Consider the following 26,385-nt stretch of genomic DNA (forward strand, 5'->3'; position numbering starts at 1 on the left):
AACTCATGGACTTTAACACATTCGATGTATTTCAAACCTCAGTGCTTTAAATTGGCCGTCTTTGGCCAGCAAGTGGGTCCTGGCTGTCTTTCATGTTTTTGACCTGATCCCAGCGGTCTTGGTCTCTGGTGTTCCAGATGCCTCCTGCCCATTCCCTGCCCCAGGCCAGGAAACAGCCGTTTGCCAAGGATTCCTAATTCCTCTTAATGGCAAAAGGCACTGAGACACTATAATCCCGAAAGAAGAAACATTTGAAAATTAGACTTGAGCTTTAAGAATGGTCCGAAGTTAACAACATTCGGGTAATTTTTTCCCCCATTTTGACGAATTCCCCCAAGATGTATCATACACGTCAAGAAAATCAATACAGATGTTTACGGTTTGCCAAACGTACTAGCACCCTCGGGCTTTAAGTGAACAAATCCCAGTTTAAACTGACTTAAGCAAGAAAGGGGATTTGTTGTTTCGAATATTTGGGAGAAGGAGGCGAATCTGAAAATAACTAGAACGAGGGCTTGGTGCCTTTCGGGGTTTCTTACTCTGCTGGTCTCTGCTTCTATGCTGGTTTCATTTTCTTCGACTAGACACGGTGCAGGCGGTAAGTTAGGTCCCTCAAACTCAGATACGGTTTCTCGTTTCCTTCCATAATTGTTCGTAACTTTTGGTTAGGAAAATTTCAAGTACACGTAAAGATTAGTATAGTGAATTCCTATACACTTTTAATCCAGCTTCAGCAGTTACCAAGACGTGGTTGACCTTGATTTGTCTGCATGAGCCTTTCTTCATCTTTTTATCCCATATAAATCCTTGAAATGATTTTCGGGTCTCCAGGAACCCTTGAATAAAAATAACCGTATCTCCAGTTCACAGTACGTTAACGTGTTCAGTAAGCAGTAGGTATACTAATCCAGGAATAATTGTCAGTGCCTCAGCAGAGAATGACATTTTTTCCCTGAAGCTCTGTTTATTTGGGCTACCTTACTGGCATACGTTGGGTGCGAGTGCTTCCTCTTGGTAAAGGAGACGAGCGCTGACACACGTCAGGGACGTGCGTGTGTTGTTTCCTTTCCCACGTGATGATTTCCCACCTTCACGGTGGCCAAAAGTCCCGTCCCAGCTCTCTGTTCTACATCTGGAGGGATGGTAGGTAGTATGACCGCGAGTAGTTTCTTCCCCTGTTTAAAACTACAAGTGAGAGTTCTGCTTTGGGCCATGATGGAGTCACAGTGACTGGACGTACCCTGTCACCGAAAACAACTGAAAATTTGGGCCAGGTGTCTGAAAACCCGAGTTTCCGAGCAGTACAGGACAGCGGTCGCTAAGGTGGAGGAACAGACTAGGGGAGCCCTGTGATTGTTTCAGCTGGCTGCCCAGAGCATCTCTAGACTTCAGTGCAGGGAGGAGAAACCCAGATGCAGCCTCCTGGTCCCGCTGGAGTCGAAGCCAGGAATCCAAGGAGGCCAAGATGTGAGAGGAGAGAGAGCTGCCTCTGCCTGAGGGAGGATGTCAGAGAGCTTCAGCGGGTCTCATTGGAGTATTCTGTTGAGTAACGATCAGCACACGCGTGTGAGGAAACTACCCAAGGCAGGGGAAAACCCCACCCGAGTGGAACAGAGAACAGTCTTCAGAGTTCGGAGGGCCGAGAATAATCTGCGTTCCCGCCAGCCACAGTGGGAATCTTTTTGGTCACAGGCCGTCGCACAGAATTCAGAACGGTATTGCCTCAGCAGTAGGCCAAAATTCTCTCCAAGGGCTGCTGTGGTCCCACCTAACCAAGCTTAAAAGCAAGCCTTAAAAGGATCACGTGGTTTTCAAGTAACTCCCTCTCAGACAAAGCTCAGTAATACTTCCAGCAATACAGAAACATCCAGTTGCCAATTAAGAACTAGCAGTCCTGCAAAGAAGCAAGCAAACAGAACTCCACACTAAGGAGAAAGACCCAGTCAATGGAAACAGACTTGGAAGACAGAATTAGTAAGCGGGGACATTGAAACGGTTACTAGAACTGCGTCCCGTATGTTCAGGAAGGTAAAGGACGGACGGAGCATGTTAAATAGACCCCTGGAAGACACACTGAAGATCCACGTTGGAATTGCAGAGATGAAAAACCCCACGTCTGAGGTGGAAAGCATCGGGTGGGATTAAGTGTACATCGGACCCCAGAGAAGAAAAGATGGGTACATGTAAAGGTGAGGCAACAGAAATGATCCAACAGGAAGCTGAAAGGACTAAAAAAAGAAAAAAAGCCGGGGGGGGGGGGGGCACATCATCCACAAGTTATAAAGCAGCCTCAGATGACCCTATTTGTGGATAATTGTAGGCCCTGAAAAAGGCAGCTGGGACCAAAAAAAAAAAAAAAATAATGGCCCCAAATTTTCCCAGTTTGATGAAAACCCGTAAACCCCCAGGTAAAAGGACCATAATGAATCCTAAGTAAAAGAACTATGGAAAAACTACACCAGGGCATACTGTAATCCGGTTCCTTAAGGCCAGCGATAAAAAGACTTCTTAGCCAACCTTCCCTGAAAGAAAACGGAGATACGTAGGCTTAGCTTACGTTTCTTGAAACTAGTATCTTTATTTTACATAAAAATTTTGAACTCATAAGGCAAACAGAATAAGTTTCTGTTAAGTAACTGACTTCAGCCCAAATGGGATTTAATTTTTCTAAAGGTAGGCTCAGTAGGCTTTATTTAAATAAACGTTGCTCATTTAGGTATTTCAATTAATGTTTTTTAACATGAGAACTTTTTGACGGCTGATTGTGAAAGCCGCTAAAACCACAAGCTGAAGCAGTATTAATAAAAATATATTCTATGGTACAATTTGATACAAGGCTTTGAAAATTTTGTTTTTTTCTGAGGGATCCAATCAGGTTCAATGACAGGCCTGAGTTTCAGAATTACTACATATAAGCAATGATTTTGTGGTCTCTTATAGGCCTCTCTATGAATAGAAAGTGTTGTTTTTAAAACTAAAAGAATGAAATGTATTTCTCAGCTGTGAGACTGGTGTTTGTTTTCATGTTGCACAGTACTGCGTTCGGGCTTGAACTTGTACACAGGCTTCTATGCCTACCTGAAATGAGGCAGTTCCTGCCCTTGCCCTTCGTGCTTATTAAACACGAATGAGCCTGTGCACACATACAAGATACTGAAAACTGTGACAAAATGTCCCCTGCTTTCTTAGGGATGGCAGGATAATCTTCTGTCACAGAGACAGAGGGAGTCTAGAAAGTAAGATCACCTTGGACATAAAAGATCCTTCCTCTTCCCTCAAAGGCAAGTTCTCGGGCTGAGCAGGCATTCTGAGAAAGTGCCCCTGCCCAGAGGGGGCACCTGGGTGGCTCAGTTGGTTGAGCCTCCAGCTTGGGCCCAGGTCATGATCTCAGGGTTCGCGAGTTCAAGCCCCACATCGGGCTCTGTGCTGACGGCTCAGAGTGTGGAGCCTGCTTCAGATTCTATGTCTCCTCCTCTCTCTGCCCCTCCCCTGCTCACGCTCTGTGTCTGTTTCTCAATAATAAATGTTAAAAAAAAAAATTAAAAACAAAAAAAAAAGTGCCCGTGCCCAGCCATGCAGCTGTGCGTGCACGTGTGTAAGATACGGTGTGTATGTTACAAAACCTTCACAAAGAGGAGAGAAGCCTGCTTTGGCATATTTCTCTTGCATACGCGTGTAGACTGTCCCGGGCGCACCCCCGAGGCCTGACGTTCCACTTAGGAGACTCCTGCTTTACAGCGTAAATGCCGCCATCGCATTTCATGGGTTTTTCTTTTTTTCTTCAGGCAGATTTTGATGGGCAAGGTGGGAAGCTTGAGGGCATGTGGACTTTGCAGTTTGATACAAGAGCAATCTTATTTTTTTTGATAGAATACCCGTGAAAACAAACAGCCAAGACCTTTCTCTTTTAAAAAAACGTGTTTAATGTTATTTTTGAGAGAGAGATACAGAGTGTGAGCGGGAGGGGCAAGAGAGAGGGAGACATAGAATCCGAAGCATTCTGATGTGGGGCTTGAACTCACAAACCGTGAGATCCCAAGTCGGATGCTTGACCGACGGAGCCACCCAGGCGCCCCCCAAGTTTGTCTAGGTGTAACACACGATTCCAAATATTTTCCTTCCTTGTCGACGAGGAGGTTCAGATTTCAGGTCTGGATTTGCATGATGAATTTCTAAAAATCACATTTAAAATAAATAATCTTGATGTCCATCTTTGTCAACATATCATTGTCTTGTTTTCTTCCTTTCTCTGGACCTGGGGTTAGCCCTGCTGCGACAGCTACAGGGTAGCATTTAGCCTGTACCTGGGCCCCCACATCCGTAAGCTTTTAGAGCCTGGCATTTTCTGGATCCTTTTTCCTCCCACCTTGCCTGTGATTGCATATGAATACCTTGTTTTCACCAGTTGGGGCATTCCCAGTAAGCAGTGATTTTTTTGGGGTGTGTCTTTAAAGCACTGGTTCTTAGCTTTGGCTGTATGTTAGAATCACCCAGGGAGATACTCGACATACAGCATCCAGGCCCTATCTCCAGACGTTTCTATTACAACTTGATGTAGATGGAGTCTCAACATCAGTATTAACCAAAAAAAAAAAGAAAAAAGAAAAAATTCCTCACTTCCAGGTGATTCTGATTTGGAGTCAGGGTTGGAAACCTTTGCTTTAAACCATGGTCTCCTCATGTTTGCTGAGGGGTTTTGACACGGTGACCCCAATTTCCACTTCCTGCTGAACGTCTTTCCCGGCACAGCAAGGCTGTGCGTGTGTTTATGCCCAGGGCAGATGGTATTAGACCGTTATTCCTGAGCCCTAACTGCTTTTTCCCCATTGGGAGGATTCAGCTTATAAATACAGCTCCCTTCGCAAACATAGGGGTCTGTGCTTTAGAGCAGCCGGTCTTTGGAAATACAGCGAAACCTGGAAAAGACTTGCAGAAATTCAGAAAAGGTTGTTAATGCTCCCTTTGTGTGCTGTTCCCCCCCCCCCCCCCCCCCCCCCCAAGTGAGTGCTGCAGGGAGCTGTTGGATACGGTAGATAACTATGCGGTGCTCCAGCTGGACATAGTGTGGTGTTACTTCCGCTTGGAACAACTGGAATGCCTTGACGACGCAGAAAAAAAACTAAACTTGGCTCAGAAATGCTTCAAAAATTGTTACGGAGAAAACCATCAGAGGCTGGTCCACATAAAAGTATGTTACTGTACTTTGTTTATGTATCATTGAGCCCATGTCTAGAACTTGAGCTGCATTCCCGTTAAATAAATATTCCTGTTGGAGATGGCCGCCAAAAGGCGATTTGATGGTCGCATGCATGGTGCTCGTTTTATGCGCTTTTTCGGTGGGGTGGTTCTACAAGCTGGGCCGCTCAGTGTGTAGCCAGAGGAACACAGTTTTCCAGCCACAAAACCCCCGCTGATGGTCACCCCGACCAAGAGAGCTTGGTGACTGTGTTCAGTAGAGTCTCGTGGAAGACTTAAATGCAGGAAAAAAATACACATTTGGAATGGTAACAGTTCCACGAGTGAGTCACAGCTCGAGAACTGTGATTTGAATAGGATTTTTCTAAGGTGATTTCCACAGGTCAGCAGAATTCTGCTTTGGAAATCTCAGGGCAGCATAAAACCTCCCTGGTTTGGGTTTTTGTGTACTTCCTTCCCCTCCAGGAGGAATAAACGTTTTCGTTACGCTGTTTTGCCCCTGTGGGGATGAAAGGGATTACAAGGGTGAACATTACAGCTCTGTAATTAGAAACAAGACCATTTTATTCTTTTTTCTTCCCCAATAATTTTAGGGGAACTGTGGGAAAGAGAAGGTGCTGTTTTTTAAGACTTTACTTGCTTCAAGGTATCCGAAATTATCACAGTGGAAACGGTGAAGAGGCTCGTGAGTATCTCAACAAGGTAAGAAAGTGAATACTCCAAAGTGGTAACCGTTTTCAACTACCTTTTTTTTTTCATCCCCCAAAGTTAAGTATTTCATAAACTCAGCAGTTTGTGACTTGTAAAGGACATGCATGTATCTCCCGTGTTCTCCGCCTCGTACATACCACAAACATACTTGTATCCGTTAGGGTGTAGGTGAGATGCTGTGATAAGGAAACCTCAACAAGACAGTGGCTGTAATTGGCTAGAAGTTTCCATGCCTGCCTGCCATCTGGCAGTGGAGAGGTGAGCAGGCGGGGTCAGTAGCGCAGCTCCGCCAGCCTGTGTGCGGCAGCCAAGGATGCTCCTGTCAGTCCCCTTCCAGCCAGCAGAGGGGGCAAGAGAGAGAGTCCAGGGCGGCCTCGGGAAGGGCCGGAAGTTGGGGCTGTCACTCCTGCTACGTGCCCCTGGCCGGGACTTAACCCCCTGGCTACACCCAGCTGCAGGAGGGGGTGAGAAATGCCATGTGCACAGCTCCAGTTCAGGGGATTTGATTACATAAACGGGGGAGATAGTGGATACCGGCCCCTCCCATGATACTCCAGAGGCCTGTTGCCTTCTGTTACATTATGATACATCACATGCACAGCGTGGGATCTGTAGGGATCTGTAGAGATCTGTATTCTACTCGAGCTAGTTGATGACAGGTAGAGTTGAAGAGTTTTTATCTAAAATCTGACACAGCCCTCAATCACATAGGGTACAAGCTAATTTCTTTCAGGCTTTAGCCTTGTGTTCAGCTTTAATGTTGTTATAGTTCATGATTCGTGTATTTTTTCCTTGTCTGCAGGCACGTCAACTCTTTAAAGAGCTATATATTGATCCGTCAAAAGTTCACAATTTGTTGCAGTTGGGATTTACTGCCCAGGAGGCCCGGCTTGGCCTGAGGGCATGTGACGGGAACGTGGACCACGCGGCTGCCCACATTACCAACCGCAGAGAGGTACCTTAACGTGGTCTCGGCGACACTGGGGCTCCGCCTTTGCGTAGGTGTGAAACTTGAGGCAATAGTAAGCCTGTTTCCAAAACGCTATAGCTCTTGGATTGGAAGGAAGAGAAAAAGATTATTCCATGGTAGTTATTAACAACAAGGAGCTCTTTATACTTCGGACTGGGAAGAAACAGGAGAAACTTGTCTCATTTAATTGAATTCATCTTCAGGCAGCGTGGTTTTTCCTCAGTTTTATTTTCTGCTGCGGCGGCAGTAGCTCCTAAGCGCGTCGTCCAGGTAGCCTGTCTGTGCGGGTCTTTGCTCTCTTTCTCTCTCTTTGCTTACCATGGTAGATTCCGGAAACCAGTTTAGAGGGGGGCTTTGTTTTCCCTTGGAGCCGTAGCTGTAGTTTGGGATGGCATTCTTAGCTGGAAACGTGAGTCAAGTCATAGGAGCAATTAACATTATGAAGGCAAAGGGACAAAACTATAATCATTTGGAACGATTATAAGTAAGTAGATTTTCGGGGGCACCTGGATGGCTCAGTGGGTTAAGCATCCAACTCTTGACTTCGGCTCAGCTCACGATCTCACGGTCTGTGGGTTCGAGCCCCACATCTGTCAGTGCAGAGCCTGCTCGGGATTCTCTGCCTCCCCCGCTGTCTGCCCATCGTCCACTTTCTCCCTCTCTCTCTGTCTCTCTCTCTCAAAATAAACATTAACAAAAATAATTAAGTAGATTTTGGAGCTGGAGGGCATGTTGCCATATCTAACATGCTAGTTTTCAGTAAAAGAGTATTTGGTCGGGAAAGCCCAGTGTGGTCCCTGGCCTGCCTGGTGCTGGAGCGGGAGTGGATCCGTGGGCCAGTTACACAGCAGCCAGTCTGAAGGGCTGTTTTGGCTTCACCTTTTAAGACCCCAGCTGGTAGCTACCTTTCTGTCTGCCAGTCTGCCCGACTGCCCTCCTGATCATGGTCCGTTGGGTCTTGCTGTAGAAGTCAGTGAGTGGGTGAAGGCAGAGACTTGGAAAAGCTAAGTTTTGTGTGTTTTTGCATTTCACACAGTCTTATTCAGTACTAGGGCGCCTGGCTGGCTCAGTCGGTAGGGTATGCAGCTCTTGATCTCAGGGTCGTGAGTTCAAGCCCCACATTGGGGATAAGGCTTAAAAGTAGATGAATAAATAAACAAGTTCAGTACTAGGAGAAAAGCAAGCATTGCTGAGACTGCATCTGTTACGTTAATTTTGATTGTAAGATTTCACTAGCATTTGGAAAGCCAGCATTTTAAAATGAGACACTGAAAAATATTTCTCATAATCTTTCCTTACATTTGTATATACTTTAGAGTTTATAAAAAACATTCTCAGGGTCATGACGTCATTCAGTTCTGCCTGTGAGCGCCTGAGGCCGCTGGGGCAGATAATTATCAGTTTTACAGATGAGGAAAATGGGGCTCAGCGGTTGACGTTTCGGGGGTTGTGGGTCAAATCAGTGGTAAAACCTGAACTAAGACTCTGGTTTTCTCATGCACTTTCCACGCCCATCTGACAGCAGCATTCTGATGAGTTTTTACCAAAGGTTCTGAAAAGCCAAGAGATACTGTGAGGGGGCAAAAATGACCACTTCCTGACTTTGTAAGTAGCCAAAATAAATGTTGAAGAACAGTGGAGTCCTACCGTAGTGCATTTACTGAACCAAGTCCTAAGCCCTTGGAGAAAATCAAGGGCAAGATGGTGTATGCAGAGCGGTTGACCCGGTTCACTCTTGGACCCGGTGGACGTGTTCAGGGTGCTTTGGGTTGAGAGCAATAAAAACCCCAATCCAAACTGGTTTAAACTCTGGGCAGGAAATTACTGGCCTGCTTCGCTGCTCAGAGGCAGCATGAGTCTCCCTCAGGTTAGTTGGGCCAGTGGCTTCCCCCTGGGGCGGAGAGCTTGGCTTCCGGGTCTGTCCACTGTCTGTAGTCAGGGCCCTCTCCTCACCCCAGGAGCTCGGTCTGAGCTTCAGAATCATCTGAACAACCCCGAGCTGCTCGCTGACTGGCTGCCTTCTAAGCAGTCACTGTGGGGGCGGAGGAGGGAAGACACTAGAAACCCCCCCCCCCCATAGCCCTTCCTGGGGCCTCCCCGGGCTCGTCCCGAGTACAGGCTGGTTCCCCTTTGGGCCAAAGCAGCAGACACCGAGGTGGCCACAGTGCTGAAGGGCTGGGCAGCAGGGAGAGGCGGATGTCCCCGTTCCCCCGACGCCCCCGAGCCCGCTCTGCATGGGAGGCTGGGCTGGGTACCCGGCACACGGAGCAGTGCCCACTGTCCTCCGGTTGGTCTGCTTTGTGTCTCCGGTTTCTAGTATAAAGAGAAACGTCAGAAAAGATTGTGTATCCTCTTGTGTACCGACACGAATAAGAGCTGGTGTAGACATTTGTAATTAAACGGAACTCCGTGAGGTTCCAACTCAGTCTCAGGTCTGTGTGACGTGAGCCCCGTGTCTCCCGGCTGGCTGCGTCTTGCTCTGGGTTCCAACGCCATGCACGTTTCTTAGCCCCCCCCCTTTTTTTTTTAATGTTTATTTATTTTTGAGACAGAGACAGAGCATGAATGGGGGAGGGTCAGAGAGAGGGAGACACAGAAGCAGAAGCAGGCTCCAGGTTCCGAGCTGTCAGCACAGAGCCCGACGCAGGGCTCGAACTCACGGACCGTGAGATCATGACCTGAGCCGAAGTCGAAGGCCCAACCGACTGAGCCACCCAGGCGCCCCTTCTTAGCCCTTTGAAATACGAGTGGAAGAAGCCGAAATCGGAAGCGGTGATGGGCAGGGTGAAGGCAGCTTGGGCGGCGGGGAGGCGCGAACAAAGGTGGAAACGTGAGGGCCATGGAATCGCTCTGCTGGCCTGCGTGGCTGTGGTGCCGGCAGGATGGGGGCAGCTTGGGGGCATGGGGGCCGGGGGGCGAGGAAGGGGCACCGGCACCTGATCGGGTGGGACTCGGAGCAGGGGTGAGATGGCCGGGCCTCGGCCTGCGCGGGGCACCGCGGCAGTGCTGGGGTGGGGGACTCGCTCCAGATGAACACAGGTGAAGGGGGCTGGCCCGCCACGATGCCCCTGGTGATGCAGATGCTTACCAGCATCTTGTCCGCTTTGAAACAGGAATTTAGTCTAAGGACGCCTTCGTCCCCGGGGGTGTTTGAGGGAGTCACTCGGTTCTGTGAGTCCTCCTGCTGACTCTGCGGGAATTTCTGGCTGCGCCGTGAGGACTCCTTTCTTCCTAAGAGATGAGGCCACGGCCCCCCCGTGTGCAAGAAGATGGGGGGCACTTGGTGCTTGGGGTGAGCCACGGAGGTAGGAACAGACCTAACAGAGGAGAGAGAGCCATCTTCTCCGCTGTTCTCTCTGTGTCGGGTGAGAACTGGCCATGTCCAGAATTGTGCAGAAGCCCTCACCCCAGCTCTGCGGTCAACTGTGACCTTGGTCCGCAGGCCACTTAACTTTCTTTAGAGATTTTCTGTCTTCTCATTGGCAAAATGATGAGGTTGGATTAAACTAGTGCTTTTCAGAGTTGTTTTAGCTTGTTTTGTTTTCTGTCAGCAAAATCCGTTTTTTTAAAAATTACATTTGTTTTCAAAAATCCTGAACTCTCTTCTGTGGGGCTGGGATGGGAGAGAAGAGGCTAGAACTCTCCACAGCCCTTCTCAGACTCTCGGGGCAACAGCAGGCACTTACGAGACCCGGGGTCAAGAACTGTGGGACTAGATGACCTTTGTCACCTAACATTGACCATTCTGGAGGTTTTAAATAGGCTAATAGGCCCTAGGAGGCATCTGAGTCCCTGCTGCCTGGAGTGGGGTGGGTCGGGTCTGCAGCTCTGCGGTCACCTGGGACACTGCCCCCAACCCCCATTCAGAGTCCACCATTTTAACAAGATCCCCGGGGATAAATGAGGGGCCAGGAAGTACCACCGCCCCCCAGCCCCCCAGAGAGGGTCCATCCGCTTCTCCGGCCTGGTGGCGATGAGTTCCCTGGTTCCGAGTGGCCTGTTCTGGTCGGGATGGCGGTGACTAAGAGGCACTGTCTTCCAGGCCCGGAGGGAGGTCTCTACCCCCACGGGCCCTGCCCCAGGGGCAGCGCGTGCCCCCTGCCCTCGCAGCTCTCATGCTCTTGCTTGGGTGAGACGTGCGGAGCGGTTCACTCCCCTTTTGTCACTCGCTTGGCCCGTCGACCCCAAGAATCCTGCAGAGCATACCGAGAGGTCTCCCTACGGAATCCCAGTCCCCAACTCGGTGACTTTGCTGTTTTCCTAAAGGAATTGGCCCAAATAAGGAAAGAGGAAAAAGAGAAGAAAAGACGCCGGCTGGAGAACATAAACTCTTTGAAAGGAATGGGCTACTCTACTCACGCGGCCAAGCAGGCCCTGCATCAGGCCAGCGGGAACCTGGACGAAGCCCTGAAGGTAGCGCGTCCCCCGGGGCCTCTCGGCCTGCCCTGAGCGCCCCTGGTGTGGCCGTGGGGCCCCTTCTTCCCCTGACCTCCTCTCCGGTGTCCCCCCGCGGCACATGGAGCCCCCCTCCCAGGGCCTTTGTCCCCAGTCCTGGTATGGATCTCAGGGTCCGTTCTCATTCTCGGACCCAGTGACGGGGCCAGAAGGACAGACCCCACCTCGGTGCCCGCCCACTGTTGGGCAGCGTCCGTGGGGCAGAACTCTGCGTGAGGTTTTTGTTTGCAGCACCAGGGGTTGGCAGGGACGCAGGAAGGGGACGGTGATGAAAGTTGCAGTATAGTTTTCTTTTCATTAAAACGTTTTATTTGAATATCGTGTTGTTTCTTGATGCAGTCAGTACACGCTGACCTCAGGGAGCGCAGAGTGTTGGGGAGACAGAACACAGCGGAGCGCGGCCGCCCTGTGCGAGCACAGCACGTCGGGGGCGAGGCTGCAGCTGCGTTGTGGGGGGTCACGCCCCCGGGGGCGCCTCTCCGGCAGATGTGGGGCACCCTGAGGGGAGCGGGAGCCCCGGGGAGCTGCCGGGGTTGTGCTTGCCGGAGGCTGGGGCCGGGAGGGCGGGCGTCACCTTGTCGCCCTGCCGAGGGGTTCCTGCTGGAGCCTGCCCTGCCCTTGCCTTTCATTCTCAAGACCTCCTGTCCGTTCCCCAGAGGTTTCCACAAGTAAATGTTTACCTATATATTATATAAATAAATATATATGTAAATATATATAAATATATGTACAAAGACGTATATATGCGTAAATATATAAGTATATATATAGATAGATTGATAAACGAATTTGAATATCTAGTTTGGCTTCTCGCGTGGCAGAACTATAAAAGGCGGGGAATTCTGAATGTGTGCAGGACCGGTGGGGCACCACGGCAGGTTTGAACTGCACCAAGTCACGCATCGACGCGTGCCACCACTACGGAATTCCCAATGGGGTTTTTTTAGGGTTGAGTAAGCACCGTGTGATATGAAAATCAGGGGTCAAAAGAACTCTTATGCTCGTCTCGACGACATGTGAGATCTAGCTCGTGACACCTTCCAAAGAGAAATTACATTGGTTGGCCCTGCACTGCCTGAGAAGCACTGGCGTGTGTAGCCTTTTGTGGCCTGTCGCCCCGGAGGCTGAGCCCTAACGCAGCTGGGGTTGCCTTGGTAGCTTCCCACCCGGGCGCTCTCGTCCCTTCCTGGGTCCTCAGAAGGGATCTTTTGGTCTGGCTAACCTTGCTCATCCTGCAGATGTTACCGGGGGCAGGAAGCTTTTGAACACCAGCATCCCCGCCCCGCCCCGCGTCTGCGTCCGGGGCCCCCTTTCTCTGCTTTCTCAGCACCCTTTGCCTGGTCCCCCCGCGGCGTCCTGAACTTGCGTGTTGGTGTGTCCCCTGGTCGTGTCGCCTAGCACAGAATAGGTGGTTTGCCTAAGTGAGCAGGTGTTCGTGATGAGTAAAGCATGTCCCTGTGTGTTTGTAGATTCTTCTCAGCAATCCGCAGATGTGGTGGTTGAATGATTCAGATCCTGAAACCAACAACCATCAAGAAAGTCCTTCCCAGGAAAACATCGACCAAGTAAGTCAGGATGGATCCGCGTCCCTCCGCCTGCACAGCCTTGCGTGGGATTGCCTAGGGTGACGAGGTTGGCGGCAGGACGGGGCTCCAGGCGTGACTCAGGCCCACCCCAGGAGGCCAGCCAGGCACGCAGCAGTTGCAGCGGGTGGAAGTGGAGTAGAAGGCATTTCCTTCAAGAACAGGACGTCAGAAAGCAACTGGAAGTTCTGAGGCTTTTCTCCTTGTGTGTGCACACAGTACTTTACACACCAGGCACGCTTCTTTCAGCCCGGTTCTCTGCCTGTGACCTAAAGAGACGTCACTCTGGCGACTCTGTCCACATCTTCCCTCCCCTGGTAGTACACCTAGTATGTTGTGACTGCTTGACTAAGGGTCCTAGTGGCGAGGGTTATCACTTCCCTGCCGGCCCACAAGCCTGCTATGGCCGGGCACTGGCACGTTTGGCTTGTGTCTTCCTCGGTCCCTTCCAGCCTCGTGTGCACACCGGTGCTAAAGAGCGGTGCGCACAGTAGGGCAGCGCTGTATGCGTGCCATGGGTTTCAACACGTGTTCCCGCTAGGGCCGTCCTGGCGGGGGCGGGGGTGGGGGCGGGCGCTGGCTAGGGGTGTCGGACGGTGTCGGCCGTGTGCAGCCGAGGCCCGTCAGCGGCGGCTGCCCCCTCCCTGTGTCCTCCCCCAGCTGGTGTATATGGGCTTTGACGCGGCAGCAGCCGACGCTGCCTTGAGAGTGTTCAGGGGGAACGTCCAGCTGGCAGCTCAGACCCTCGCCCACAACGGAGGAAGCCTTCCTCCTGACGTGCATCTCTCGCTGGAAGGCTGTTCGTCGACACCATCCACGTCCCCTTCCGACTCCGCAGGTAGGTCTGAGGTCTCCAATGCCGACTTGAGAGAGGCCTGCTAACCGGAAGCTGACGGGGGAGGGGCGGGGCGTAGGCCCTGGTCTGCGCCGTGGGCTGCCCGGAGGGCGCGGCCGGGCTTTGTGGAAGTCGCCGGGGGTCCCTTCCAACTTTCTGTGGCATTTTCTCCTTTTTCTCCTCTTCCCCCTCACCTCAGCTGTTCCCACACCCCTCTGTTGCAGGTGCCTCTAGTGCCTCAACAGATGAAGATATGGAGACAGAAGCTGTCAATGAAATATTGGAAGATATTCCAGAACACGAAGAAGATTATCTTGACTCAACGCTGGAAGATGAAGAAATTATTATCGCAGAGTACTTATCCTATGTAGAAAATATAAAGTCAGCAACAAAAACGGAATAATGGGCAGAAATAAGTACTGAGTTTCTGCTTATAAATTCTATCATGATGAAAAGTCCAGTGCAGGTCGTCTTTTTTTTCCTTCTTTTTATCTGATTTTGCTCCAAGAGTGCTGCTTCCTTCTTGGGCACAGGAGGGGCGGGCAGGGAACGGGCCAGCCGTGAAGGTCGGTGGGGGTGGGGGGGAGCGTCCAGATCTATTTCCTCTTCGTTTTGCCCGGCTCTCCTGCCCTCCTCAGCTCACTGCTGCTCTCCTCCTTCTTCCCACCATGCAGCTCTGCCTTTCAGCTTCAGCCTCGCTGCCCCGTCGCTAAAACGTCCTTAAAGTCTTCAACCGTTCCAAGTGCCCTGGGGACCTAGGGAGGAGGCATCCCCTCCAGTAGCCATACCGCATTGTGGCAGACTGAAAGCTCGGGTTCTGTGCTCTTAGTTTAGTAAAATATGCACTTGTAATTCAAGGTTGAAGTTGAGAATTTATAGACGTGCAAAATTCTTCTCTACAAAAATAAAATCCTTTTATTAAACAGGAAAGTCCTTAAATGCTGACCAAAGCACCTTATTTTTCATTAGCACTTTCAGATGCTGCGCTGTCATATTAAACTCACTGCCGGCTGAGATACCTATCAGAGATTATTAAGATATATTTTCTCCAGGTTTGTGGGTTTCTTTGGTGTATCTGTGTTACAGAAGACTGTTTCCAAAGGTACGTAGCTGGCCTCTTAATGGCTCACGTGTCCACTCTCGGTGCACCACACATTCCCCTGTACGTGTGTGTTAAATGAAAACCCGTCCCAGCACTAGGACACAGCTGGCAGCAGCCGTGCCAGATGTGTTCCTGAGCTGCTTCTCTTCCTGCCCTTCCGGAAGTCTCTGGAAGCGCCTGTGACCATCGAGGGCAGATGGGTCACATCACTGCCATCGACGGGCTGGGGGAAGTGCTTCAACTGTTTCACTAATCATTTTCACAGAGCTTCAACAGCCGTCCAGTTTGGGTGGGTGGGAATCTTTTCTGTCCTTCTTTTCAAATGGATGATACGGTTGGAAATAAAAGGTGGAAAAGGTATTCAAAAATCGTCAGCCTAACTTTGCAATAAGTTGCTCAAACTCCCTAAGCTGCCCTCCGTGCTGAAAATGTCTGGGTGGTCTGGAGTTTCCTTTAGACTCCAGGTGCTTGCTGCCATCGATGTCCTCTAAAAAGATGGGACGTCCACAGCAGGGCAGAAGCTGACGATGGGGAAGACGACGACACAGGGGGGAGGGGAGTTTGGGCTGTCAGGGTCGAGTGGCCAACGACTAAGATGAGGAGGTCTCTCAGCCTCGCCTGAGACCACGTCTCACTCGGATTTTGGGTCTGAATTGCAGCTTTTAGCCAATCACTGTCCTGGACTTGGGCCAGGCATGGCTTCTAGCTTCCCAAGGGCTCTTTTAACGGTCATAAATGGGCTAGGGAAGCAGAGCCACGCGAGCAGGGCTCGGACGTGGCTTCATTTTCTCGTGAAGAGACGCACAGAAGCCAGTTCTCGAGTGAGGGACCGTCCTGGGTACATACCACGTAAGGAGGGCGGCCCGTCCGGACTTGGGAGACAGGCTCCGGTCCTGGCTTTGCCTCCAGCTGGTGGTGTGAAACTAGACAGAAAGTGACTGAGTGCCACTCCCCGCTCGGGAGGGCAAGAGAAGCCACAAAGGACACTTGGGATGAAAATTTGCCCCCAAGTCTTTAAGGAGTATGGCGAGGCTGAGTCACAGAGGAGGGAGGCCTTGGCAGAGGCTCTCCCTGGAGAGTCAGAGAAGGGAGAACATTCCAGACCTGGGGCCAATGAGGAGGCAGCACAGGCCAAGAGCTCCACATTCGTGAGGTTACAGCCGTTCTAGACCCACCAGAGGATGGACTGGGGGCAGAGAGTGAGGGTGGAGGGACTGCCGAGTGCAGCCACAGAGCGCCCTGAAAGGCGGGCAGGGGTTCTAGATTTGAGTGGCCGAATACGTGGGCCATTAGGGGTTCGAGAACTCCGGGCAGCAGTGGGTGCAGGTGTGTGTCCGCTAGACGTGCCGCCCTCACCACATCCGACGCTCATCCTTCTCCAGTGAAATGCCACCCGCTCTTGGCTTTGGTGATCCGGGTCCTGACCCTATTCCTGCCCATGTCCCTAAGTACTTCTGTCCTTCCCTACTCAACGTTATTCATCAAAGGCAGCGGATACCTGGTTATCTGGTCTTTACATCCTCAACGTCTCTAGCAAAGGCTTGTGTGTTGTAGAAACAAATTCCTTGAGCATATTCTGCTACGTAAATACAAAACGACAGTTTTCCGTTTCCTGCTCTCTTCCCGGAGAGGCAGGCGGGAGAACAAAAAATGCGGCAGCTCCTGTTTTCCCGTCTGCACCAGCGGCTGTTTCTCCGGGGATATCACAGCTTGTGTGTTCCAGTCTCTGTTGTGGTTGGACGGGACGGGGGACCTGAGATGACGCAGGAGCCAAAGCTGTAGACGCAGGAACACGGCATCGGCTGTGCCACCGGGGAGCGTCTCTCTGCCAGCGACGCAGAGATACCGGCGCAGGTACTCGAGGTGGTCCCTCTCCCCGTCCTCCCTGAAATGCACCTCAGCTCCCTGGCAAGCTCCCATGGCCGGCAGGCCCCTGCAGCCGCAGCGGCGGCACCGAGAAGGGCTAGGGAGCGAGGGCTCCCAGACACAGTGGGCAGAACGCGCCGAGCCCCACGCCAGACCGCAGGGAAGGAACCCTCCTCCCTTCACGCAGAGCGGGAGCTCCGAAGCAGGGGTGAGGCGTCCCCGCTGCCACCTAGACAGGCTGAAGAGCCGGGTCCTCGCCCTCTGGCCTCTCCCCGCGCGAGTGACACTGTAGGGGCCATCAGGCCTCAGCCCCTCACGTCGCCCCGGAGGAGGGGCAGGCCCAGGCCGGGTGCGTGAGCCCCCTGGTTCCGGGAACCCCTCCTCCTGAGAGGAAGCCGAGAGTTTGCGGAACAAAAGACATATTTCAGGGCGCTTTGAAAGGTGTGTATTTCGGTTCTTCGCGAGTGTCCTCCAGACAGTTTGCCAAACTAATGACAATTGCGGCTCGGTGGCTTTTTGAAGAAATCCCCGTTTCCTCCCAGGAAAGGCTTGACTTCTGGGACCTCTGCGGGGCCGCAGGCCCTGGGTCGGGAGGGTCCCGCGGGCCAGAGGCGCAGACCTGAGGGCAGGGGCCACTAGGCCAGGGGCGCGGGGGGAGGGGGGGGGGGGAGAAGGGTCGGGTTGGGTGGGGGGCGGAGGAGACTCCGTCCCCGAGGGAGAGCACGGTCCCCCTCCACGGGACGGGGCTGCCAAAGTCCACGGACACGGAGGACGGGCAGAGCCCACTGCCCAGGTCGCGGGCGGGGGTCCGTCGGTCCGCCGGCGGGTGGGTCTCGGGCGCTCAGGCCGGCTGCAGGGGCGCTGCGGCGCAGCCCACCTTGTTGCTGAAGAGGCGGGAGCGGCCGCGCGCGGGGGCGGCGGGGCGCGGCGGCGGCGGCGCGCACGGGAGGCCGCGCACGTCCCAGAGACGCAGCGCGCCGTCGTGCGAGGCCGTGTAGAGCACCTGGCCGTGCACCTGCGGGCGCGGGGCGGCGCGTGGGGCGGCGCTGCGGGGGCGCCGGGCCAGCCCTCCCGCCGCGGGGCCCGCAGCTCCGGACGCCGGCGCGAACGCCACCTACCTGGCCGACTCCGCCGGGGGGAGGGGGTGCCGGGCCTCGGGGCGCCGGGGGCGGCCTCCCCCTCCCCGCCGAGGCCGCCGGGCTCGCCCTTGCTCAAAGCCCGGGAGCCGGGCGGGAGCGCCTACCTGGATGCAGTTGATGACGAAGGCGTGACCGCGGAACACCCTCTGCAGCGCTCCAGACTCGGCGTCGAAGGCGCGCGCGCGGGCGTCCCCGCTGCCCGTGAACACTGCGAACACAGGGCCACGCTGCCTCCACCTCCTCCGGGCGCCGCGGGGCGGGGAGCAGGGAGGGGCGGGGCAGGAACGGTGACGCCCATCTGCCCGCCTCACGGGGAAGCCAGAGGGTCCACAAATAGGAACTAGCAGAAGCCCCTTGAAAGGAAGGAGGCGGCACCTTCATTATCCTACCACGTGCCTGGCAATGCAGGGTGACCACCCCCTCCTTGCGCCGCGGCCAGCTCCGCACGACTGCGGCTGCGCCGGCGCTGCCCTCTCAGGTGCTCCTACTCCTCCTGAGAACCAACCACCTCGACCCACGTTCCCTCTCAGACCATTTGGTAGAAGCCTTTTAAGCCTTTGGTGAGGCGTGGCTTCCCTGCTACAAGGCCCCTCCCTGCCTTGGGGTGGGGGCAGTCATACACCCCCACCATCTGAGCAGCCTACTGGGGCAAGGACCAACCAGAAATTCGTTCCTCCCCCTCCTCAGTAATGAACCTGGCCCTCCAAACAGAGCCTCTGGGGTTCGCTAGAGTGCCCCCGCCCAACCCCTCACAGGGGAAGCCCCCGGATTCCGCCTTCCTTGTGCCTTTTCCTACATTAGAACTTAGGTCAAGAGTTCCCAGACTCCGGTGATCACCTGGAGGGCTGGCTAAGACCGACTGCTGGGCCCACCTGAGTGTCTGTGTTAAAAGGTCTGGGAACCTACATGTCTAACCAGTTCCAGGTGCTGCTGCTGCTGGTCAGGGACCACACTGAGGACACGGACCATAAGAACTCCCTCGTTTATTTATTGTCTTAGCCTGGGTTCTCCCAGAAGTGAGCCCTGACACTAGGATCTGGGTGCAAACACTTTGGGAGCGCATTCCACGAGGTGGGGAGAGAAACAAGAAGGAAGGAGGCCCATACAGGTGTATTAGTGAGCAGGTGACTGCTGGGGCCCCTTGGGAGAGGGTGCAGAGCATGTCTCAGAGTTGTCCCCTGGCGGTGGGGGGGGGGGGGGGGACAAGGATGCTGGACGACTAATCCACAGTTCCCATCAGTCATTGGTTGAGGGCCTCTCTTGTGGGTATCAGGAACCAGCCCTCCTCCGACCTGCTCCTTACAGGAAAACACCCTAGCACAGAGGACCTCAGCTGCAGCAGCAGAAGTTACCCACAGCACCTGCTACCCCCACCCAGCAGCCTAGCGAGCCATGGGGCCTCCCTAGCCTCGGGGATCTATTCCTTACCCCACTAACTGCTTCACCTGCCTATTCCCAGCCTTGCTGCTAAAGCCACTGGTGAATGTGGCTCTGGGGGGAGAGCGGGTTCCTTCCTGGGTCTCTTCTGTTCCTTTCTGCTTCCCCTCCCCCAACCCAGTGTGGCTGCTGGGCACCCTGTGGGCGAGAAGAGGGTCAGGAATTAAGTCTGATCAGCCTGCACCCTGTTGGCAAAGACCACGGACCAGTTTCCTTAATAGCGGGCAGCAGGTAGGGGCCGTCCCAGCTGCTGCCAAGGTGAGGCGCTCTGGACAGCTTTCATCTTTTTACATTAGAGGTTCTGACTTGGGAGCAGAGCCATAATCACACTTACAGGCTTGGACACAGGAAAAAGGAAAAAATAATTTTTCCGTGTCAGACACCTAAATCCTGAGGGCATCTCAGGCTCTATTTTCAGAGAACCACATTCTGTCTTCATCAAACACCTGTGCTGTGAAATCAACTGGAATTTTCTGCTGTGTCTCTTCCCACCCCTCTGCTCCCTGTGTGTGTGTGTGTGTGTGTCTTTGTGTGTGTGTGTAAAAAGAGGGGGGAAGGGGGTGCTGATGGCAACACATAACGTTGGGGATTGTTTGGGGAAACAGATACGTTCAGGAACCTGGGAGCCCCACTCCCATGCAGGTGTGATGTGATGAGGTTGGGCAGGGAGGGCGATTGCTTCTTCGAACAGTGTCTGTTTTCTGGGCATGTCTGGGGGTGAACATGTGCCAAGCCCGCGGGACAGAGCCAGCAAAGCTCAGGTGTGTCAGTTTGAGACCTCTGGGCCAGACAGCTTGTTGCCTACCCGATAAGCCAGTCTGTCTGTCTTTCTTTCCAAACTAGCCCTGATTCATCCTGGAAGCAATATCCCAGATAAGAGATTTTATTATTTAGTCCTTGCAGGCTGTGGTCAAAGAGGTGTATGCACAGAGCCTTTGGGCAGGGCTTCCAAGAAAGATCTTTTTTTGTTTTGTTTTGAGAGAGTGATAGAGTATGAGCAGGGGAGGGCCAGAGAGAGAGGGGGACACAGAATCTGAAGCAGGCTCCAGGCTCTGTCAGCACAGAGCCGGATGCGGGGCTTGAACTCATGAACTCCAATATCATGACTTGAGCTGAAGTCGGCTGCTTAACCGACTGAGCCACCCGGGTGCCCCTAAGAAAGATCTTTAAAGGGACCTCCTCAGCTGGAGCACCTGGGTGGCTCAGTCGGTTAAGCATCTGACTCTTGATGTTTGGCTCAGGTCATGATATATCACGGTTTGTGGGTTTGAGCCCCATGTTGGGCCCGCACTGACAGTGTGGAGTCTGCTTGGGATTCTCTCTTCCTCTCTCTCTCTGCCCCTCCCCTGCTCGTGCGCACTCTCTCTGTCTCTCTTTCAAAATAAATAAGCTTTAAAAAAAAAAAAAAGATCTACTCAGCTAAGAGATGCATCCTTTTGCCCTTCCCTCTTCTTCCTGTCTAAAACATGACATGATGGCTGGAGCTCCAGCAGCTATGTTAAACCATGAGGTCCCCTAAAGGATAGAAGATATGTGCTAAGGGTGATGTGCAAAGTGATCAAAGGAGACTGGGTGCCTGACTGACTTGGTGCAACCATCCATTCCTGTCTAGACTGCCAGCCTCTGAAATTCTACCTGAGAAAAATAAACCACTGTTTCATTTAAAGCACTGTTATCTGGGCTCTTGTCTGTAGTCAAACCTAATGCCAGGTGAAGCCAAAGGCACGCGGCCCTCAGGTCTGGCTGGAGTAAGTAGTCTCTGTCTCATTTAGAGAATTAGAATGTGTCCGTGAGACAGTGCTCTTAACCCTGGGACTTCTGACCATTCAGGCTGCTGCACGTTCTTGTGGGGTGCAAGTGGGGAGGAATCCCCACACCCTCCTTTGGACCTTCTTTGGAAATAACGCCGCAGGCACATGTACGTGGAGGGGGGTGGGCTGTTGGTCCTCCCGACTGGCCGCTGAGGCTCACGAAGGGAACAGTCGAGTAAGAAGTAGAGAGGCAGAGAGGCCCCGAGTGAGGGAGGACTTGGTAGGGTGAGGAGTGGAGGGCACAGGCAGGTTGGGGTGGCGTGGGGACCGCCGGGGACAAGGGTCACTTACAGGTGCCCGCGTGGTATTTGAGGGCGCTCACGCTGTGTCCGTGGGCTGCAAACGTGCGCACGCGCTCCCCCGTGTCTGCCAGCCAGCACTTGACCGTCCTGTCCGCGCTCCCCGAGTACACGTGCCGGTTCACGAGCTGGGGGGAGGGGGGAGAAGGGCGGGTCAGCACCAGACTTCCGGTCCTGCTGGCGGCAGCAGGCGACTCGGCGGCCCCCTCCAAATCTCTCTGGCTAACAGGGGAGGGGCGTGTCCGGGTCTCCCTGGAAACCGGATGGGCAGGAAACGGCCCGGCCTGCGGGACCCACCCAGCGGCCCACTCCGGCGCCCAAGAATCCTGTCGCTTTGCCCTGGGCCAAGTCACTGACTCTGCCCGCGCCTCCCTCGGGGGGTGCAGAGCGGGCCTGTACAGCGCTCGGCACCCTAAGAGCAAGGACCACGAAAGGTTCGCGGTGCTGTCATTACGGCTTCAGCAGCTCCCTACTGAAGAAGAGGCAGTGCCTGGGAAGGTTAACGCGAATCCACCCGCGGCCACGGCCAGGCGGCCCCAGGGGTTTCCGGCTGAGGAAAGGGCTCCTGGGGCGGGGCTCTCACTCTGCACCTTTGCACGCAGAGGTGCATACAGGAAAGAGAAAGGTCTAGAGGTACCCTGACTGGCCGCAGTTATGTCCAAGGTAGATCTTTGCCACCCGGGGGCCGTCCCTGGGTCCTGACCTCCTGCGCCTGGGGCTGCCCTGGTGGGGAGGGAGGAGGCCCTGGAGACAGGCTCCCCCACTTCCCGCCCTCCCTGGCTCGCTAGAGTGGCATTCCCAGCCCTGCTTGGTGTGGCGGGAGGTAAGGAAAGGGCCTGGGAGAGAAGGGAAGGGGCTTGAGGAGGCCCCCTCCCAGGAGCACCCCCTGCCAAGGTAGTGTACTGGCCTAAGGCACTGCAGAGAAAGACTATTAAAAGAACCCTGCAGATTCCTCTAGACAAAACCCCACGCAGCACCTCTGGGTAGCAGTGATGCAGAGAAGCGAAAGTTGGGCGAGGAGGGCAGGCGAGAAGCCCTGGAGAGAGCTCTTCCTGATGGTGCCGGGACCCAGAGACCCCTGGGGGCGTAGGAAAGATGAGGCCCTTCCTGGGGGGGGGGGAGGGGGCAGCAGGCAGCTGGCCTGGAGCACGTACAGGCTGGCCACCGGCCTCCTCCACCCGCCCCAGGCCCTCCTAGCTTGAGAGTCCGATCCCGGCCACACTCTGGGCCGCTTTCCACTCCGGTTCCCACCGCTGATCCGGTTTCCCCACGTCATCTCCCAGTTTAAATCCCAGAGGACAGGACTCTCGCTAGCCCAGGTTCTAGTTCCACCCACAGCCACGGCACAGGTCAGACCTGGCTTTGGGCCACTCACTGCGGCACAGGTGGTGGGACCTCGAGGAATACACTCGGCCTCCTGGAGGCGGAGGCTGCTGGTTTCCGGAGGACACAAGGCGGGACACAGACAGGGCCCCTCTCCCCGGCCCTGCCCTACAGTCCTGATAGTTTACAACCGGCCCCGGCCAACAGAGCCTGACTTCTGGCCTCTCTTATTGTCCCCTCCCCAAGAACAGGGACACGTGTGACACCCGCATGCCCAAGGGGCTCCAGCAGGGCTCAGGACGTCACCCAGTCTTCTGGCTATCTGCAGCACCCTGCAGGGGCTCAGCTCCTGCCCATGTTCCAGCACCCCTGTGCTGTCCTCTTTCTTTGTGGGCAAGCCGCCCCCCGGATGCCTCCTCACGCCGCCCCCCGCACTGTGCCTGCTCCCTGCCCCGTGTTTTCTGACCGTTCCCCAGCATCTGTCGCTGTCCCCAGCATCCGCGGCTGCGTGCCGCTCAGCCCACGCAGAGGAGGCGCTGAGACCCCGCGGCTGCCGGGGCGGAGGGGAGCTATCTCCTGCTCCCCACGTAGCGTGTCCCAACAACGCGGGGCCTGCCATGCTGTGCTTAAAAGCGACCAAGCAGCACAATTTCAGAGCACAAATCCGAGGCCAAGGAAACGCTCCAACCCTGTCGTCCTTGGCGGCGTGAGGCCTCGCCGTTCCCTTGGGCTGCTTTCCCGGGGGGACGCCCACAGGGAACAGCGGGGCAGTTTGGGGAGGCCAGAGGAGGCCCGAGGCAGCTGGGGAAGCAGACAGACCCTGACGAGGGCCTATCACAAAGGACACAGGTCCTGCAAGACCTCCCTCAGCCAAGACAGCTCCCAGGGGGTGGGGCTCACGGGCCACGCCTCTGCCACCGATCCACCCAAACAGGCGGCAGGATGAGGCTTGCGAGCCTGGGACTCTGCCGTGGAGGCCCTGGGGTGCACGCCTCTCCCCCCTCAGCTCACAGCAGCAAGTGCACCAGCACGGGGGTTAGAGGAGCCACCGGGCCAGGCTGCGGGGCACAGCTGGGCTCCAGACAGTCCGCCTCCTGGGCAGAACTGCCAGAAAAGGCTCCCCCACAGTTCAGGCCCCGTCGCACCTTTCTAAGCTGCTGGTCACGAGGACAGGTGACGTGTTCAGCCCCGGGTACCAATCCTCCTCTGCCCCTTACCAGCTGTGAGGCGTGCGGCAAGCTGCTGACCCTGTCTGAGCCTCTGTCCTCGCACGTGCCCATGAGAAAACGTAAGCACGTCTGTTAGATGCTTAACAGCAGCAGAAACAAGTAGAACAAGCCGTGCACGGGCCACCGTGCTGTGCCTACGGCGAATCCATCGGATCCTCTCAACCCCCGGGGGTGGGCACCACTTCACGCTCAGAGGCCCCGAGCCAAAATCTTGGGGCCGGCCGTGTTTCAGGAGCTTTTGGATTTTAGCAGCACGCTCCTGTCTCTACGGCAACAGGGTGCATATTCCCAGGAAGCGGGCAAAAGCGAATTGCGACGAGCCTCCTCTCTGTCCAGGCTTTGCCACCAACAAAGTTTTGCTGCCGAGCCTAAATCTTTAAGAAGGCTTCAGGTTTTGGGACGTTTGCATTTAGGAATCGTGGACTGGGGGCTCGTGGGTCGGTAGACCTAGTCCTCACCTAACGTGTGAGGAGACCAGAATTCGCGTGTGGAGCACAGCCTTAACCCCCGGATCTGTGAACGTGACTGTATTTGGAGACAGGGTCTCGAAGGAGGTGGCTAAGTGAACTTGAATTCACTAGGGTGGGCGCTAGTCCGGTCGGACCGGCGTCCTTGTCAGCAGAGGAATTCTGGATGCGGAGGGGAGACCGTGTGAGGACGCAGGGAGAAGACGTCTGGCTACAAGCTGGCACCTTGGCCTTGGCCTTCCAGCCTCCAGAACCGTGAGACCCTCCATCTCCGTTGTCTGAGCCCCCCCCCCCCCCCCCCCGGCCCCGGTCCGTGGCAGCTGGGAGGATGCCTCCCTGGCGGACAGGCAAGGGCCGGGCGGATCTCACCTCCAGACAGATGACGGGGCCCTGGTGCTCCCTGAACACCCGCAGCTGTTCCCCGCTCAGGATGTCCCAGGCGCGGATGGTGGCGTCGGTGCTGCCGGTGAAGGCCGTGTGACTGGGCGTGTCCAGCACAAGGCAGAGCACGGCGCCCGTGTGGCCCCGCAGCGTCTGCCAGCAGCCGCCGCCGGCCACCTGCCACACCCTGGCCGTGCCGTCCGTGCTGCCCGTCACCAGCAGCCCCCCGGCCTCTTCGGCGCAGGGGGCCCCGGGCAGGTCCCAGGGGGCGGAGTAGGCGAGGGTCAGCACGCAGTTGCGGTGGCCCCGGAACTCCTGGGACACCTGCCCCTTGTCCACACTCCAGGCTCGAGCTGTCCGGTCGTAGGAGCCGCTGAACAGCTGGTTGTCGGCCACCAGGATCCTGGAAGGAAGAGGGAAGGGCAGGGGTCACACCGTGCAGGGCAGCCCCACGGCCCGTCCCAGGGGCCCTTTGTCTGCTGTCCCGCGTGTCCAGGGAGCCCAGGGAACTTCGTGTGGGAGGAGCAGAGGGGCCCCCCGAGCGGGACGTGGCCACCACGCGCCGTCTCGTTTTGGTGAATGCTAAGAAGCCCTCGGAACATACACGTCTGTCTTCACGCGCTCCGCGTAACGTCCCGGGCTCTATCCACACACCCGCCCAGGGGAGCGGCTGAGGGAGCACCTGGAACCGGCGTGTGTGGCCAGTGTGGGGGCAGAGCGGTCAGGACCCCGCGCCTCACCCTCAGAGGCGCCCGGTGCTCCCTCTGCCGGCGAGCCTGGCGCAGGTAGGGGGAGGGCCAGACCTCGAGGAGAGCAGACGTCCCGCCCACACGCGGCCCACGCCGCTCTCCGCTGGGCGGCCCTCACGGCCCACGGGTCATTAGGGAGGCCGAGCGCACCGTGACACGCGCTCTGTGTCCGACTCCCTTCTTCCCTGACACCCAGTAGGTATGGTTTTCATGACACGAGTATCTCTAACAGAAAGTGACGAGTTGACACCACGTGGCATCAGAGGTGATGCCCTGGGGGCCTAAGTCCTGCCCTGTCGGGCCGGCAGGAGAAGGCAGGGACCCCAAGGCCTGGCCGGTGCCCCACCCCCACCCCCGCCAAACGCACACACCCGGCCCGGCTCTGAAAACATGGGAAGAAGTGAATTCCACGTGGTGGCCCCAGGGATACTGCACAGTCGTGAGCACTTACTTCGTGATGCAATACACTAAGACTTAGTATCCACCCAGAACTATCAGGTTTTGTTTGTTTTTTTTAAGTCTATTTCTTTATTTTGAGAGAGAGAGAAAGACAGAATGATCGGGGGAGAGGCAGAGGAGAGGGAGAAAGAGAGAGAGAGAGAATCCCGAGCAGGCTCCGTGCTGTCAGCACAGACCTTGTCTCGGGGCTCAGACCCTCGAACCTTGAGATCATGACCTGAGCTGAAACCAAGAGTCAGACGCTTAACCACCTGAGCCACCCAGGCGCCCCCAGAACTATCAGTTGGGAACAGCAACCTCTCAAAAGTGGTGTGTGTGTGCTCAGCCTAAGCCTGGCAGACTAGAATTCTAGCCTTCATTGTCCGGGTTTGCT

General features: G+C 55.0%; 2 protein-coding genes across 8 annotated transcripts in view; one reads left to right on the forward strand and one right to left on the reverse strand.

Annotated features, from left to right (window-relative positions):
* NUB1 (negative regulator of ubiquitin like proteins 1) overlaps window positions 1–14,689 on the forward strand; it is a 28,272-nt gene extending 13,583 nt beyond the window's left edge. The window contains 8 exon segments of the mRNA XM_023250744.2: window positions 5,002–5,188; window positions 5,790–5,816; window positions 5,818–5,898; window positions 6,710–6,862; window positions 11,144–11,290; window positions 12,802–12,897; window positions 13,576–13,753; window positions 13,975–14,689. Coding sequence (XP_023106512.2) covers window positions 5,002–5,188; window positions 5,790–5,816; window positions 5,818–5,898; window positions 6,710–6,862; window positions 11,144–11,290; window positions 12,802–12,897; window positions 13,576–13,753; window positions 13,975–14,153 — 1,048 coding nt within the window. The 3' untranslated portion in view covers window positions 14,154–14,689.
* WDR86 (WD repeat domain 86) overlaps window positions 4,000–26,385 on the reverse strand; it is a 33,401-nt gene continuing 11,015 nt past the window's right edge. The window contains exons 3-7 of one of the 7 annotated variants that reach the window (XR_006594698.1): window positions 24,793–25,207; window positions 21,397–21,532; window positions 17,962–18,065; window positions 9,966–12,012; window positions 5,001–7,278 (exon numbers count right to left, since the gene is read on the reverse strand). Coding sequence is in view for 6 of the 7 variants with exons in the window: in XM_045053034.1 (XP_044908969.1) it covers window positions 11,257–12,012; window positions 17,962–18,065; window positions 21,397–21,532; window positions 24,793–25,207 (1,411 nt within the window). In the remaining variant the exon portion in view is untranslated. Of the gene's footprint in view, window positions 4,173–5,000; window positions 12,013–17,419; window positions 17,734–17,961; window positions 18,066–18,825; window positions 19,172–21,396; window positions 21,533–24,792; window positions 25,208–26,385 lie in introns of those variants that run through there. The other 6 variants (XM_023250750.2, XM_045053034.1, XM_023250748.2 and 3 more) reach the window with 6 other exon arrangements.

The sequence above is a fragment of the Felis catus genome, chromosome A2, assembly GCF_018350175.1.
Source record: "Felis catus isolate Fca126 chromosome A2, F.catus_Fca126_mat1.0, whole genome shotgun sequence".
Classification (NCBI taxonomy): Eukaryota; Metazoa; Chordata; class Mammalia; order Carnivora; family Felidae; genus Felis; species Felis catus.